The sequence below is a fragment of the Neltuma alba genome, unplaced genomic scaffold (genome assembly GCF_004799145.2).
Source record: "Neltuma alba isolate B1F8T4 unplaced genomic scaffold, ASM479914v2 tig00003114_pilon, whole genome shotgun sequence".
NCBI lineage: Eukaryota > Viridiplantae > Streptophyta > Magnoliopsida > Fabales > Fabaceae > Neltuma > Neltuma alba.
The window spans coordinates 19,067-36,336 of NW_021633146.1; the positions used below are offsets into that span (position 1 = coordinate 19,067).

Consider the following 17,270-nt stretch of genomic DNA (forward strand, 5'->3'; position numbering starts at 1 on the left):
CTGGACAAATCACCAAATACTGTGCTGCCTACATGTTGCTTTGATATACAATTAGTTTAAGATTAATATCAATATAATATATAGATATTGAACCCATATATAATTGATTAACATAGTAAGTGAAGAAAGTTTATGCTCTTCTTGCCTGGCTTTATTTATTTATTGATCTTTGTGCTTGTGTTTGCAAAAACATAATAACGCAGAGCCTGAATACGCATCAGTGGCCACCTTAATGGCATTGTGCAGAGTGAATACTTTATATATATATATATATCCTGTTTCATTCATATAAATATTCAAACATGCTTGCAATATTGATGCTATATTGATTGATGGAGACCAAAACATGGGAAACATATGTACTCCCCAATCCGTGGGGCAAATGTATAAACTAAGGCAGTTAATAAGGCTCGCAAGCTAAAGACACTTTGCCTCTAATCATACACTTTGGTCCCTTCCTACAATAATACATCTCTAACATATGCCCCTTTTCCCTTTTCGGCCCCCCTACCACTCTTGCTTTTTCTTCTCCTCAACCAAACACGCTTCAATCGTAATTCTATCATCATTTTTTTCACATTACAAAGGAAGAAGAACAAGGCCTCATATTTTATCATTTTTATTCAAGAATATGCAGATCCGGCATGTTATACAAATATCACTCCCAAAATGGAAACCTTGTAACCAAAGGATCAATATTTGCTGAGAATTTAATCAGTAGTTAATCTCACACACAGGGCACAGCATCTCCCTTGAATTTATAAGATCTATTAGGCCTCAAATCTTAGGATTAAAAGCAATCCTCTTAATCTTTCATAGGAGATACAATATATTATTATACGTATATATATTAGTTCTCTGTTCATGTAGAGCATTTCATTTTTATCTTAACATAGTTTCACCTCTATGCACACGCCACCGCCTCCTGAAGGATTTTCGACGTCCTGTTGGATTGCCTGAATGCCTTCATTGGACTCGGAAAGTTCCATCCCCTTCCCTTCTTCGCTCCTCTGACCTCTCCCATGCCACCGCCATCGGGAACTGCCACCGACCTCGACTTCATCAGCGTCGCCGTCTTTCCATCTGCACTCTTCACATCCTCTCCCATCACGACATTCTGACAATTCTGCTCTTGCATTCCGCTCCGACTGCTCTTCGGTGGCTTGAACATTGACCAAAACCACCTCGTCGATCGGATTCTGGTGAGACCCGGGAAATCCTTCCCAGAGGCTCCGTCATGATCGAACTCTCTGTCGCCCCCGCGGAACCTTGAGCTCGAACGGAGAAACGGAATGGCAACGGACCGCGATCGCTTCAATCCTCCGGCGGCCTCGCCTGCGAGGGAGAGTCGAGAAAGGGAAGAAGAAGTGGAGGAGGATGGAGAGGAAGAGCTGGTGGCGGCGGAGCAAGAACAGGGGCGGACGTTGGCGCAGTCAGGGCAGAGAGTGGCGAGGCGGTCGCGAAGGCAGGCGGGGCAAATTCCGGTACGGCGTCGTTTGGATGGATGCTTGGGACACTTCCAAAGCTCTTCCTCTTCCAGATAAGATCCCATTTTCGCTTGTTGGCCTGAGCTCCCTCGCGACGAAATATTTTGCTGTGATTTGAATCTGTTGCACTTTCCGGGGGCCAAAGCCGCCAAGGTTTATATAGACTACTGAGCGAAGGAAGCGAACAAATTAACTTAACCATGGTTAATGTGGACCCGACTGGGGTTACGAGGAACGGTCGGCGTAGAATGGTTAAAGCGGGGGCAACGAATTCTGGTTCATTATGTCTAATTTAATTATTTGAATTAACATTTAAGTTAGCTCTGTTTTTTATTAAAAAAAGAAAATTAAAATGCTACCGCTGAATTGTCAAGAGGAATCCTATTAATTTATGCTTCATAAATTTAATATCCATCTTTTTTGGGGAAAAAATGTACGCTCTTTGGTTTGAAAAGAAGAGGAAGAAGAGTTAAAATGAATTATCAGTGAAGCAATTGACAAGACATCTTAATTTGGAGATCATTCTCACAAACTCTTGACGATTAGCTATTTAAGCAAACAATAACTCAAATTTTAGGAATTTTAGCTTAAATTTTTAAAATCACAATTATTTTTTAAGTTCAAGTCATGACAGTGTTGTGAAATTATAATTTTCAATATTTTTTTCAAAAAATAATAATACGATTGCTTAAAATAATAATGACTGACTTTTAAAAGTATGCCATATAAATTTTATAAAATATGATAGCTTAAATTTAATTAGCCGTTAAAATTAGAAAAGCGAGAGGGACGGTTGAAAGTTGTGGGGTTGTTGAGAAGTTGAGAGAATGAGGGTCTCAGTTTTGGCCCTTATTTAAATTCACACAGCGTTTATCACTTCATTGAAATTAAGACCCACGTTTTCACATTGTGCATGACACGTGAATCCACAGCGTGTATAAGCAGACTGCTTCTTTTATTATTATATTCTTATTTATAAGCTATTTCGTAAATAAAAAATATATTAAATTGATACTTTTTTTCATATTTGTCATTATAAGGAAGGTATTAAGAAGTGCGCTTATATTTTCTCTTGCGTATTTAAGTTAATAAATACTTATATATAGAAATAAGCCTTTTTTCTACAAATAACTCATAAAAAGTAACAAAGTAGTATTTACGTTTTAAACCAATAACAATAAACTCAATAATAAATAATAAATTAAAATTAAAATAATATATTCATATTAAAAATTTATGAAGTTATTTATAAATAAATAAATAAAACACCTCCCTACCGTATAAATTTTATAGAAGAGCATAAGGGATAGAGAAGGTTAATTTATAAATAGCACTTGAAGAGGATGAGATAAGATTCATCTACCGCCTTGATTGATGCGACGGCTGACGATATAAAGCCATCCAAGAACGCATAAACTATTTACTAATTTGCTTTATGAGAAAAACTATTTATTAATTTGCTTGTGTCTAGTCTAACAATAAAAATAATGCATATTAATTGCATGATGATCAAAGGCATTTTGTTGTTTTTTGACCCGAATGATCAAACGCATTGCCATTGAATAACACTGGAATTGTTTGACTGGGCACCTCCTTGGTTGGCTCACGCGAGGGAAGCAGCGCTCTTATTTATTGGCAGCTCAGTCCTCATATGTCATATCCTTAGTACTCCATGTGATATTTATTATGAGTTTTAAACAGATAATTCACGAATTAAAAATAAATATATAAAATTAATTAAAAATAATAAATAAGTTAGAAATATAATTTTATTTTTAAATAGTCGTTGTAATAGATTAAAAAAGAACGAAAGAAAATATACAAACAAATGTGACAAAAGAGTATAGCAAAAGAAATAAAATAAATAATTAAGAGCTATATTAAATATTTAGACAAACTTAAATCGAAACTTATATAAAACGGGCCGTATCTCTCTATAAATTTAAAACTTATAAAGAGAACTGGAAAAGCATATAATTATGCATTTTCCTTCAACTTCTATACTATTTAGAAGGTATTTTCAATTTATTTTACTGAAACTAAAAAAATTTAATCTCAGCAACTATATTTTAAAATCTAATAAATGTTTAATTTTATTTCTATTTAACAATACTCTATATGTTAATAGCTGGTTCTCGTAAATAATAAATTAGCGGTACAGTTATCATAGTTATATAAGAAAATGGGCTCAATCTCAAAGCGTGAAATTCAATTTGATTTAACCTGTGGCCAAATTCAACAAGGGCGTGTTTCATCCGCCCCACGTGTGATGATTTTCAACTTGAAATCATGGTATTAGTGAACAAATAGCATCATCCCCTGATTTATTGTTTATAACCGAAGCCGACGCGTTCCATATTTCGGTCCACAGCCATCTACACCGCCTTTTGGTTTGGGCGTCTCTTTTATTCTATCCCCCCCCATTTTTCCTGCTGCTAAAATCTTTTATTTTATTTTTTTTGCTGAAGAACATGTATCTTTATATTACAGGCAATCCTATTCGTGATACTGTCGAGCACTAAATATAGACATCTCTCTCAATAAGGATTCGAATGGTTTATCATGTTATGAGAAACTAACTCCAACCCGTTGGTAAAATCTTTTATTCTGTTCTCTATGTTTAAAGTCTCCCACTGATCAATTACGCCTTGAATTCCACATTAGGCTTCACTGGGTCTGGCAGCAAGCCCATATCAAATTGTATTTGAGGTCAGGATCCCATTGGGTCTGGTAGCAAGGTCCATGTCAATGTTTGGGCTCACTGAAAACAAATTCCGTGAGTTGGACTTATTGACATCGGCAGCCCATTGGGCCGCACACAGGGCAATTAGATTTTGGCCCATATCAGTGTTTGGACTCACCCAAGCACAATGAAGATGACCTGGGCTCAAAATAAATTCTCATCTAAATAATTAAATTTTTAGCTCCAAATCCAGAAAGCCGAAATGATATCCCACTTATCAAAAACAAAGTACGTCTATTACCAACAGGAGTTAAACTAACAGCAGGGACTAGTCCTTCATAATATAATATACCAAAGTTTGAATCTCTATTAGGAGAGGTGTCCACAATTAGTATTCAACAGTGTCTTAAATATGATTGCCTTCAATAAGAAGATACTTATAATTACCGAGAAAAAAAAAACTATGTCTGTTAATGATACCTTCAAATCTAGTAATCACTAAACGGGCCTTTTTTAACTAAACATTTTTGGAGATAAAATTTTCATACTTTATTATTTAAAATAAACTAAACCTCAATTTAGGTGTATAATACTTTAGAGCACTATTATTAAAGTGAAAAAGAGTGAAATTAATTTAAACTATCAAAATAGAACCTGAACACTCCATAATTGGAATGGAAAAATCCATTCATCGGTTATTTTGATTGTTGGTTCTGCTTGTATACCGTAGGGTGAGTAGATCTAACCTGTTGAAATTGAGCTTGGTCATCTGAAAGAGACAGCTTGTGGCATAGTTGGGATGATCCAGAGAAAGGGAAGAAAAGGAATGATCACATGGTACTGTGTATTTCCTCAGACCCGGAAACGAAAAATAATAATCACGTGCTATTTCCATTTTTGAAGTTCTTCATTAGCAATCCATAAAGCAAGCTTTAAAAGCCGCCATGGAAGGGTCTGAGATCATGAGGAGGCTGTGTATGTGGGTGGAGAAGCAGAACCAATGTTCACATCAGAAATCTAATTCCCTGACTTCCAAAATCACCTCACGTACGCTCATACTGGTCGCTTTGAAGTCCAAGCTTTTATATTGTTCTGATCTGCAGCTCTAATTATCTATTCGAAACCAACAAATTAATTAATTGTCCCAAAATAAACATAGTCCAGGCAATAATGAGTAGTTTCTGGCACATAGAATTATGGGTCTTCACAACACGATATCAATTTCAGAGGGAGACGGGTAGCTTGTGATCGAGAGTGGGGACTGATCATTTGAATGTAAATTCAAATGGGGCTCTCAATTTATATTAAGAGAATTCCACGTGTGTCTATTGTATATGTCCCCAAACTAGGTGATGGAAATGAAAAGAAAACTTAAAAAAAGAAGAAGAAAGAAAGGGAATCGCTCGTTCGATGTAACAATGCAAGTTAATGGTATTTTATTGTATGTAGTCTTTTCATCTTTCTGTGCATCAAAAAAAGAGAAGAAAGCTCCCATTTTGGTGTTTCAGGTATGCCAAACATGGGCGAAATACGTGGAGGAAGGTGATAAAGCCGATTTTTTTAAAAAAATTAAAAAACAAAAGAAGAAGAAGAAGAGAGAGGTTAAAGTTGTGGACGAGAAGAGTTGCAAGTTGCAGAGTGGGGTCCTACTCACCACTGATAGAGACGCATAACATCTCAACTCCAAACCTACATTCGCTGAATTATGCCAATCCAAACATCCTCACTTAGCTTCCTACGACATCCATCCTTCTACTTTCACTTTCACCCTTCCCCGCTCACATCTCTTCTCCATCCCTCTTTCCATTGTTTACAAACCCTAACTATCATTTTAGTTTATCTTTTTCTTTCGTCATGAAATTCATAATTTCAACGTCGATCGCTATCTTCTCCCCCCCCCCCCCCGGCTCTCTCTATTTTTAATTATTCGGTGAAGGGTGAGACGAGAGATAAATAAAGCAAGTGGTTGATGAGAAGGGGAAGTATGTGGGAGGCTCAGTGTGATTCGCACTACGCCTCACCTTTTTGGATTTTATGAAAGTAGAAACTCGTCTCTTTCAGTCCACTTTCCCACTTTAATTACATCGTAAACATTATTTTACTTTGATTATATTGCCCTTTCATCATTTCTTCTTTCCTTCACATCCATCCATCCATCCATCCCTATTCTTCTTCTTGCCGACTCTTCTATGTATGTACTGTTTGTACGACCTTCACACGATTTCACTGCTACTATTAATTACAGCGTGCCGTGCCATGACATTCTGGTGTTGAAATTCCATCCCAACACACAAAAAGTAAACGCTGAATTTCATAACCATCATTTTTCGTTTCATACAAGGACGTTTGTCTTGATTTTTAAATTGGATACGAAAAGTAGTTAAGCTAATAACTAGTTTGTTGGTTGCTAGGTTCTTTTTTTTTTTTTTGGGGGCATCAGTTGCTTGGTTTATTTCTGTTTTTAAATGTACTGCATAATGGTTGATTGGCTCTTGTTTTTTTTTTTATATATATTATGTTGCACCTCTTTAGATGGCAAATGCTGATTGCTAATTTTAGTTAATATATATAATGAACTCTCGCATATCAAATCAATGCTTATTAATTGAATTAATGTCATAGTTTATTTTTTACAAGCTACTACCTCCATTTCTTAATATAAATGCTCGTTTCAAATCCACTTTATCTTTTATATTTATTCATTTTCTCTTAAAGTAGTCTTTATAATAATAATAGTTCTACCCAATATACTTGATGATTAACAAAAATATTTTAGAAAAGACAATATTTATTTATTACAAATAACTAGTTTAAATTATTTTTTTAATTTATTTAAATTAGTTAATTAACTCTTATATTTAAGACAAAAAGACATTTGGGAGGAGGGGCTATAAAACTCAGAACGACGTAGTTTGAAGGGTCAATGCAGAGAATGAGGCAATGACCAAAAGTTTGGGTCAACGGTGGTGTGCAAGCGAAGGGTTTCATCAGAGTAGCTTCCCTTTGACCTTTACACGGACGCCATTTAGGGGTGTTTGGATAGAAACCAACCATGGTTTCAGAAGTGCTTTTACGGACTACGAAGTAAATATGTGGAGAAAATTACCTCGTTTTGCGGAAAAGTGCTTCTGAAACCATGGTTTGGGTTTCCCAAACACCCCCTTAACTTTCAACCCTCATCCATTGCTTTTCTCTCCCCACTTTAATTTTCATCTTTACAATTCTCATTAATTAATTAACATTTATATCCCTCACAGTACGACATTCAACAAAACACGAGAAGAAAAAAATTCCATCTCTTTCTATTTGTAAGAGACTAATCTGTTTATTTAAAAAAAAATATTGGACCATTATATTGTTTGATGTGTTTATCGCATTTTTTATCATGCGTTGCATCTATTAATTATACGAAATAATTAAGTCGTTGTCAATTATTTAACATGAGCAGTTTTTTTTATAAAGAATTTTAAATTTGTAACATATTTAAGGAGGTTAACTAATTTTACTAATATTTCTTGATCTTATAACAATTCGATTATTTATTCCTATAACAAGAAAAAGTTGTGAGATATTTATTATATTATAACTATTTTTTTATTATTAGGATAATTAATAAATATTCTTAGTGTGGCTTGTAATCATTTTGGCCCAGTTTAAGATGGCCAATTGACTTAGTTAATTAAAATTAATTTTTTGATGGTGAAAAATAACATACGGTATACTTAGTCTAAAACGAAATTCTAATTCTCTTCTGTGCTTATTCTCTGAGGATTTCCCACTAGTGATGACTACACTCCAATTGCCATCACTATACCCAATTACCAGTTGAAAGATTCTCTGTATTGTTTTCTTTGACAGTGTTCTTCTTGCAAAAGTGTAAATACCTCTTGTCGGGATACAAAAATTTCCAATGGGCAAGCCTGCCCGGGGCCGCAAAGCATTTAAAGTTCAATAATTTACCCACAATAATAACTAGCCAGCCACGATTAGTATTAATATACTATAACACAATTCCTTCAGAAGCAACGAACGAAAATTCTGCGGTATTTCTGGCGGAGACTTGTCCGGTAGGACTCATCCGAATTTTCTCGCTTTCCAAACAAACAAAGACACAGTAATTCATGGGAATTACTATTGACTATGCTGATCTCATAATTCATAATTGTGTCCTCCGCGTGGAGACCGACCGAGCTCGATTATTGCGTCCCGTCAAACCCCTTTTCTAATCTTTTTGATCCATCGGTCGACCACCATGAAATTCTTCGAAACTGATCCTAAAAATAGAAAATGCCTTGTACAATCTTGTTCTACAAGACAAGAAACAAGATACGAAATAATAATGCAGAGTGCAGGGGTGTATCAGAATACGATATGCTGAAAGCACTGTTTAGTGTTAATTATAGGGATATATGGATTCGAATTTACTTTATTCCGCTGATGGCAACAAAGTCACACTCCATAATTCATTTTTTAAATGTAGTTTTTGAACTTTGATTTGATTAAAGACCTTTTTTCAGCGTGTCGATCGGTTCTTGTTTCAGAGTGAACAAGTACATATAGTTTAGCAGATAGAGAGGCATGGACCACCCTAGAGAACTTAAAATAATATATAAATATCTCCCGCGATTCCCACTTACTACCGCAAAATTGAATGTCGTCCAAAATCATATATAATGACAAACCAAGTCAGTGCTTATCCTTTGATTGATTACACATTAATTAATATAAAATTGATGAAGAGGAAAACAAGAAATGTGTTGTTGGGGTCTCATCATGATGCTGTGCCATTCTGATTATACCGTCACAGTAGGGAAAAGGGAATAGTTTTCAGGGTGAGCTCACATTATAACAAATTTTCCCATGGAAGAAAGCGATGAGAAAGAACGAAGAAGCGATATGGGATAAAGAGGAAGGTAGTTTGATTTGTTGTGGGGTTGATGTATGGTTTTGTTGAGGTTGAATGCGAAATTAAAGGCAGAGGGATGGGAAAGAGAAGGCGGTGAACAAAGTTGCAACTTGCAAGTTTCGTTGACAAATGATGCAATTCGCCTTTTTCATTGTTGAAAAGTCTCTGCGATTCTTAAAAACACGACGAAGCATTGGAGGAAGCTTAAAAGCTTCATAGGATTTGCCGTCATCCTAGGCCAATTTTTCTTTTCCGCTATTTTCTTGTTTTTTTTCCTGAGCAAATGAGAATAATCTGATAAATTAAAATTTTCATATTCAAGTAGATTTTAATTTTCCATTCTTTCCTTATTTCTTTCTTAATTTTTATTTTTGTCTACTGATTTTATTTAGTTTTAACTACTTTTAATACCTCTCTCCAACTTTCCTTAACTTTGCCAGTGTTCTTCTATTCTGCCAATGAGTTTTCTATTTCTCTATTAACGATTTTCATTTCATATTTTTTGTTGCTAACATTTTCATTTGATATTATAGAAAAGTATTCGACTGATTTGACGAAAGTAATAAACTTTTTCCCCCCAGCGATTTAAAAATTTGAATGCAATCATAGCTAGATTCGGCAGAGGATCAGTGGCAGTATAAAGGCTGGTAATTAAGGATTAGTGCCATGAGTAATTATAAATTAGTGGCTGCTTTACGTTGAGCATTTATTAAGAAAAGAAATTTTCCCATCCTAACTAACTACATTGCGTGTCCTTTTTGAACTTTCACATCTTTTTTTTTTTTTTATCGGGAACTTTGACATCTTTTTACCTACTAGAATTCTTCTTATGCCCACAAAATCGTGGAGACTGAAGATTAAAAAATTGACGAAAGATGATTTTAAAAAAAAAAAATTGGATAAGTCTCATTAAAAATTTTGTTGATAAAAAATATCTAGTATATAAAAAATTTATCAGATCATTTTTAGTAATAAAATTTTAACGGGAGATTTTTTCCCTCAATTTTCCTTTTATGGGGTAAGTAATGAAAGAGGATATTGAATTGCAGAGCGTGGCTTCTAGGCTTTTACCTTTTTACTTAAAACCAAATTTATTTTCTAGAAGAAGGCAGGTTTATTCCCTTTTACCCAATATTAGGTTCTTTTTATATATGTGTGTGTGTATTGTTTTTACGGTTAAGGTAATTGATTATGATTTATTTGTAATTTCATATTTAGCATTCTAAATTTCCTATTCTATTTAAGTTGATGAGTTTGTTATGTTCATACGCTGTGATTATTGTCATTAATTGTATTATGTTTTTCCATTAAATTTTCTGTTGAGTTTGCTATTCTTGTTTTGTACAAACCCACTAGACAAAACATTTACTCTTAATTAGCTTTACCACTTATTCTCTCCTGTCGTTCTTTTTATGCCCCTTTCGTTAGTTTTCGCCTTCTAAACTCCAATCATTCCAACATATATAAATTTGATTAAATTAAATACCAGTAGTTTAGTTGCATCATGAATCGTTTTGAATTGTAAGTCACATAGCATCAATTTATCAATTTAATCTTCAAATTCACGTGTACTTATAGATTTGGATATCTAACTTTTACCTTTTCCTTACGTGATGTCATCGCCAATTGTTTGACGACATTTGGAACCAATAATTCTAATATTTTGTATAATTTCATTTATAAATAATATATTATAATTTGGATACAGATTTATCTAGCCTAATACATATGTGCGAGCGTGTATATATATTCTAATTTAAATTATATAAATATACTATACCACCATCTAATGAAATAGACACCCTACTATCAATGGTATTTAAATTGGTTGAAATTGCCCAATATGTTTTGTTTATTTAACTATCTAATTAAGTCAGATTCAAATATTGTTATGCTCAGTTGAAGTTAACTCTTTTTAAAATGTTATTTTGCACTTATTTGATTTCAGGCTTAAATTTGATACTTCATCTCTAAACGACTACTATATATAACTCCTTCCATTAGGAACAACACTTGTGGGTAAATTGACTCCATATGTACTTGTGAGTAAACATCCAAATTCAAATTTTGTGGATAAAAAAACACACATGCTAAGAAAACTATGTCTTGCATGTAAATCTAAGAATACTTTAAAAGGTGAAAATTGTTGTGCTAAAAAACTTGAGTCAGTTACTGAGCATCTTTAATGAAGGATTACTTAGCTTGTTGAAAGAACATTAATTAAAATGTGAGAGTGGGAAGAATTGAAATAGAATTTGTTGCAGAAATTGGGGATGGCCAAGCTAAGCAAGTCGACCGACCTAACCTTGCTGCATGATTAGGGTTAGCTAGGGACAAGCTTGTGGTGCCCTCCCTTCCAGCTAATACCTCTCAAATTATTTCATATACAACCTTTCTTTACCGGTGCTTGTCCTTTTTCATCATTCATCAATCATCATTCCTTTGCTCCTCAATATATATATATATATATAGCTCGCCTTCTTCATCCCATCCTCCATTGTTTGCAAAACCCAACCTGCAGTGTTGCTTTTGGCTTGTAACATTTAAATCATCCTTCCATTGTGAACTTTGAAGACTATTGCTTGAAAGCAAACCAAATTTTAGTTTAAATCATTCATGAGATATGAAAGACGATTGACAACGCGATCAGAATTCTCAATCTTATGGACCAGATTTTTATTATTTGAAAATTTTATTAGCCATAAGAACTTGAATTTGAGTATTATCGATATTTTCTGTATATGAAATTTTACACGCAGTACCAATATTTTTTGCTGTAAAAATGTATCATGTCTTTCTAACTAATAAAACTTTCAAACAGGAATACCTTTATTTCCTCCTATGAAAATGTATTAGTTTTTTTCTGGTAATTGAAATCTATAAACAGGGATTTCTTTTTACCGAATTTCATAAATAAAAATACTATAAAAAATTCAAAATTCAAAATTTGACTCCCATTGCTCATGAAGTTGACACTTTGGGAGAGCCCTACACAATAGTCCGAGCAGGCATTCATACTGAGGACAAAACCCAAACAGCTTAGCCGAACTGGTCATCAAGTTTTTAGTGACTTAAATATTAAGAAACCAAACAAGTTGGGGACAGGACAAGAGTGGAAAGGAGCAGCCTCATGTAATGAGAATTACACTGGGAACAAACTGAGGGCGAAATTCATGTATGTGCCTAAACCGAGGCAGCAATAAAATACTATGTTATATATACCAATGCGTTAATCACGAATAATAATGTCTGAGATCATAGGGTTTAATTAATTAGGGGAACTGAGGCATTAGTTTAATTAAATTAACAAAATTGATGAGACCAAAGCAAGCCGGGTAAGGAAAAATTGAAAGCGAAATAAAAAAGCAAAGAAGGAGGCGAGTTCCTTGCACCCAACGCATCTGCTTGGTTCGGGTCCGGAGTTGGGTTTGGCTGTCGACTTCGTGAGGATAAGAACGACCCCTCTCTTGTTCGCCTTCTTCTATTCCCTGTCTTAAAGCCATCATCTTCTACCGCCTCCCTTGTACATACCCTCTCTCTCCCTCTCTCGCACCAATTTCACTCTTCTAAAAGTTTCTGGTTAAATTTTCTCTCAAAATCCCTCACATTCCTCATTAGCTCATCGGAGTCTGTCTCTACTCAGTTCTTTCAAGCTGGCGATCGAAAGCAAAGACTCCTTTGTGAAGGAAATTAAACCCAAGAGCAGGAGAATCATGGTATTAGTTGATGCTTACAAATATTTCTCATTGTTTTTTGTGCTTGTGTTGATGCTCTGTTCTGCTTTCTGGGTGTGATTCTGATTGTGATTTCTGTTCTGTTGTTTGATTTTGGAAAGGGTGCTGGCGGTCCTGGCGATGAGGACAATAGGTGGCCGCCATGGTTGAAGCCTCTGCTCAGAGAGAGCTTCTTTGTTCAATGCAAGTCACATGCTGATTCCCACAAGAGCGAATGCAATATGTATTGCTTGGATTGCATGAACGGCGCTCTCTGTTCTCTCTGCCTCGCCTTCCACAAAGACCACCGTGCCATTCAGGCTCGTTCCTCACTTCATAACTCAATAAAAAAAAAAAAAACACTTTACTCTTCCTCACATTCGTGCTTCATCTCTTGGGCTCATTGTTTTCATCATCACCACTCTTGTTCTTTTTCCGGATTCTGGTGAAAAGTCACATCTTTCCCTCATTAATTGAGCTCTGTTATCATAATTTTCTATTATAAATTCTTAACTGTCAACCGTTTTCTGATTTCCACTCTCCATTCGGCATTCATTGGTTCATAAAACCGAGTGAAACTCGTGTTCTGTTACTCTTATTGATGGAAACCGAACTTTCATGTTTTTTGGCAGATTAGGAGGTCCTCATACCACGATGTTATTAGGGTCTCAGAGATTCAGAAAGTTTTAGACATAAGTGGCGTCCAGACCTACATTATCAACAGCGCAAGAGTAGTATTCCTGAACGAGAGGCCTCAGCCCAGGCCTGGAAAGGGCGTCACTAACACCTGCGAAGTCTGTGAGCGGAGCCTTCTGGATTCGTACCGTTTCTGTTCTCTGGGTTGCAAGGTACTTAAATTGCTCAATGCCTTTATAGTTTGAGTCGTGAAACCAGAAAAGTGAACAATGTCCTTCTTTGGTTAAGCTGTTGTGGAACAAATTGGGAAAGAAAAACTGAAAAAGTTTGCCTTTTGGAATTACTGGATCTGAACATGGTCTCTTTTTAACAGATCGTTGGGACGTCGAGGGATTTCCAGAAGAAGAAGAAGCAGTCGGAGGTAATGGCGTCAGACTCGGAGGATTCGTACAGCAGCAGCAGCAGCCATGGCCGGCAGAAGAACGGCAAGTGTCGGGTTCAGAGCTTCACTCCGTCAACGCCGCCTCCAACTTCGGTGAATTACAGAACGGCCAAGAGAAGAAAGGGAATCCCCCACAGAGCCCCCATGGGAGGACTAATCATAGAATACTAAGAAAGTTTAGTATTTTAGGTTAATTTGCTACCAGGTCCTCGCGCAGATATAATATTACGTACCAGTGCAAGTGTCACGACGTCGTTTCAGCAGCAATACTCGACCCTTCTGGGATCGGAGTGTTTTGTCCTGTGGGTAGTGGTTTCTAGCATTGTATATAGAAAATGCAATAGGAAGGGGGGAAAAAGGTTAAGAAAGTAGAAAATAAGGCATCTATGAAATAGTGGGTGGTGATGTGAGGAAAAAAAAGAACGGTGTAGCAAAATAATAAGGAAAGCTCCTTTCGGTGGAGCCATATATATATGATCAGGAAAATACATAGGACGGGCTTTTTACCAGTTATCATACCTAAGTTTTGGTGGTCGAGTTGTAAATATACTAAATAGTACTCCTTTGAAATAGGTGCTTGGGTGTCCCTTTAATAATATATGTGAAATGCTGAAGTTAAGAATTTTTATTAAATTCTCTCCCTGCATCCGTCCAATCCGATGCCTCTATTAGTTGATGCAATTATTTCTGTCCGTAAATACAAAAAGAATTTTTATTGAATTTTGTCCCTTATCCGTGATTTTGGAAATAGAATGAGATTGCTACTCGGATTGTGTTATGAGATCTTCAATTAGCTGGTAAAAAAGAAGAAGAAGAAGAAAAGATTTTCAATTAATTTTTGACATTATAAGAGATATTAATAATTTGTCTAAAATTTTTTAATATTATTTATTATTTTTCTTTGAATAAATTTTTTTTTCAAAGGAATAAATTACACATTCTATACATTTATTGAAATTAAATAAATTTTAATTAATTTTTTAATGTATATAAAATTTGATTATTTGGACCGTGTAGAAAAGAATGGGAGTAATTTATTGAAGATCGGGTTGGCATATTATAGGACAGAATTTCTCGGAATTTTAAAAAATACAGTATAATATGTGGTGAGTGTGAGTGCCCAGGAATGCTGTCAGTGGCGAAGGCAATACAAGCGTCCCAACATTGTGGGACCCGCGGAAGCCGGTTTATGTGGGGCGGGTTGAGTTCGCGTTTGTCTCCATTCGCACGCGTCGCTCTTCTATTGGCCTGCGGGAAAGCGCGACGTATTGGTTCTTGAAAATAGCGTGCAGGTCAGCCGCCCGGCATAAGTAAATAAAAAAATATTTTTTAATGTCGTGGCGGTTCCGTAGTACGTGGGTTATAACAAAGCAAGGCCTACAATTTTTTCGCCTTGAATCAACGGTGACGATTGGCTGTCACCAAACGGCGGTGATGATGCTCAGAGCCTGAGATCAATGTAGGGTTAGATTGGGAAATTAAAAAAATTGGGGTCTGGGAATCTTGGCCAACTTTGAACGCGCGGCTTGTATTATATGAAGAGGAAAAGCGAAGTAGGATTAGTGATAACGTGAACACGTGGTGTGACTGAATATGAATGTGAACTTTTCCATAGTAGTAATTAAATTTGCCGGTGGGTCCAATCAAAGATTATGGCGGATACTGTTGATGCAGAAAGGAATTATGCTTAATGTGATATTTCCCTGCTAGAGCTGGGCCTGCACAAACTTCCCTCCCTCACCATTTTGCTCAAGTTTCCTTCCCACTCAAAGGGTTAACAAGGATTCCGTTGGCCTCCCTAGTTAAGAATGTATTACATGTAATGAAAAATACAAAATACTTCAATTGAAGAACAAAATTTTACCAACTATACTCTTACATAACATTATTAATTTTAAAATTATTAAATTTTAATTATATTCACCCTAAATATAAACGATAAATAGGAGGGAGTAGGGGCCTAAAGTGAAGGGCGTTTGGTGTCATATCACAAGGGTTGTTAGTTGTTTCTGCTTTTTATTGTGTTACCACCGGGTAGTGTGTGAGGAGGGCGGCGTCACTTCAGAGCTGACACTGCCACACGTTGAACGTGGAAAAATAGAAGTTGCACACGTGACTGGGCAATGCCTTACGTGTGGGCTCCGCCCACTGGGGTCCTCTTTCCATTACTAGCTTCCGTATTCATTTGATCCTGGCACATAGGACTATAGGAGTCATATTACCGACCACGTTTCGCAGTCATACTTTTTGACCATGCTTTTTAACCCCCCTCTCTCTCTTCTGTTCTTTTCATGATCTTTTTTTTTTTAAAAAAAAAAAGAAGAGCCCGAGAATCTGCACGAGAACAAGACCAAGCGGTCCGTGCATATGAAAGTTACTCTTGTTTTGCCCAAGCGGGGACTCCGAACGTGTGTAGATTCTTCCGGGGGGTGCTGCCGACACGTGGAATGGCCATGTTACGGAGTACTAGTACTGTATGAAATTAAATAAAAAGGGTGAAATAATGGTGATAATAAAAGAAATGGGAGTGGGGGGGAGTGAGGAGTGACGCGTGGCATGACGTGTCGAGCAGCCAATGGGGGCGGGTGCATGAGATGGGTGACGATGATGGAAGGGGATTCGTTGAAGGGTGAGGAATGTGACACGTGGCATGGAAAGTTCGAGGTTTTGGCGGTCAAATGTCCGACGCATCATAAAACCATAGATAAATGAGGGAAGAAAAGGGGAGGGGGGAGGCATCGGTGCCACACAACATTCTGCTGCCATTCTCGCACTAGCCAATAGACGAAGGCACTGATGCCCACTTCCCCTCCCTCATTGGCCCACCCCACTGTCTTCATTTTTCGCCCATTTTGGCCTCCTGTTTTCATTCAACCGTCTGTTGGGATTCTTATTTAGTTTTTTTTTATCAGATTAAAAGGCTAATTTTATGCTGTATGAAATAAATATGTAAAATAATTTTGGTCCCATAAGGTGCAAACATGATTTAAAAAAAAAAAAAACTGAAGCCAAAGAGGTACTAAATATCATCAAAGCTCAAAAGAAACACGTTCGGAACTAGTGTTTCATGCTTTCATCTATTTTTACGGGCTTACATTCAAGACTTTATATTTAAATAATTATAAACTCTAACAATAGGACCAACATCTATTGGTCCCATTTTTCACCGTTACTCCTATTCCTAAGCTGATGTGCCAACTTACGTTTGATTGGGCTTTTTTCTCTTTTTTTTCATATTCTTTAAGATTTCTTTTGTATTTGTTTTTCAAATTATTTTTCAGTATCAGACGGTCCAAACATTTCTTACACTAGATCATCAAATTCTTAGTAGTCATGTGCATCGCCGAGGATGAATGCCTGGTTTAACAATAAAATTATAGGTAATGGTATAGGACATCTAATT

At 36.0% G+C, this 17,270-nt stretch overlaps 2 protein-coding genes across 2 annotated transcripts; one reads left to right on the forward strand and one right to left on the reverse strand.

The window, feature by feature from the left end:
• Positions 1-904: 904 nt before the first annotated feature.
• On the reverse strand, positions 905-1,552 carry LOC114740331 (uncharacterized). The gene has a single exon (XM_028928461.1). It carries the CDS (start codon positions 1,550-1,552, stop codon positions 905-907), a length of 648 nt encoding a protein of 215 aa, XP_028784294.1.
• A 4,214-nt stretch (positions 1,553-5,766) lies between these two features.
• On the forward strand, positions 5,767-14,513 carry LOC114740332 (uncharacterized). Its single transcript, XM_028928462.1, has 5 exons — positions 5,767-5,771; positions 12,749-12,792; positions 12,912-13,109; positions 13,422-13,637; positions 13,799-14,513. Exons 2-5 carry the CDS (start codon positions 12,790-12,792, stop codon positions 14,036-14,038), a joined length of 657 nt encoding a protein of 218 aa, XP_028784295.1. The 5' UTR covers positions 5,767-5,771; positions 12,749-12,789; the 3' UTR covers positions 14,039-14,513.
• The last annotated feature ends 2,757 nt before the right edge of the window (positions 14,514-17,270 follow it).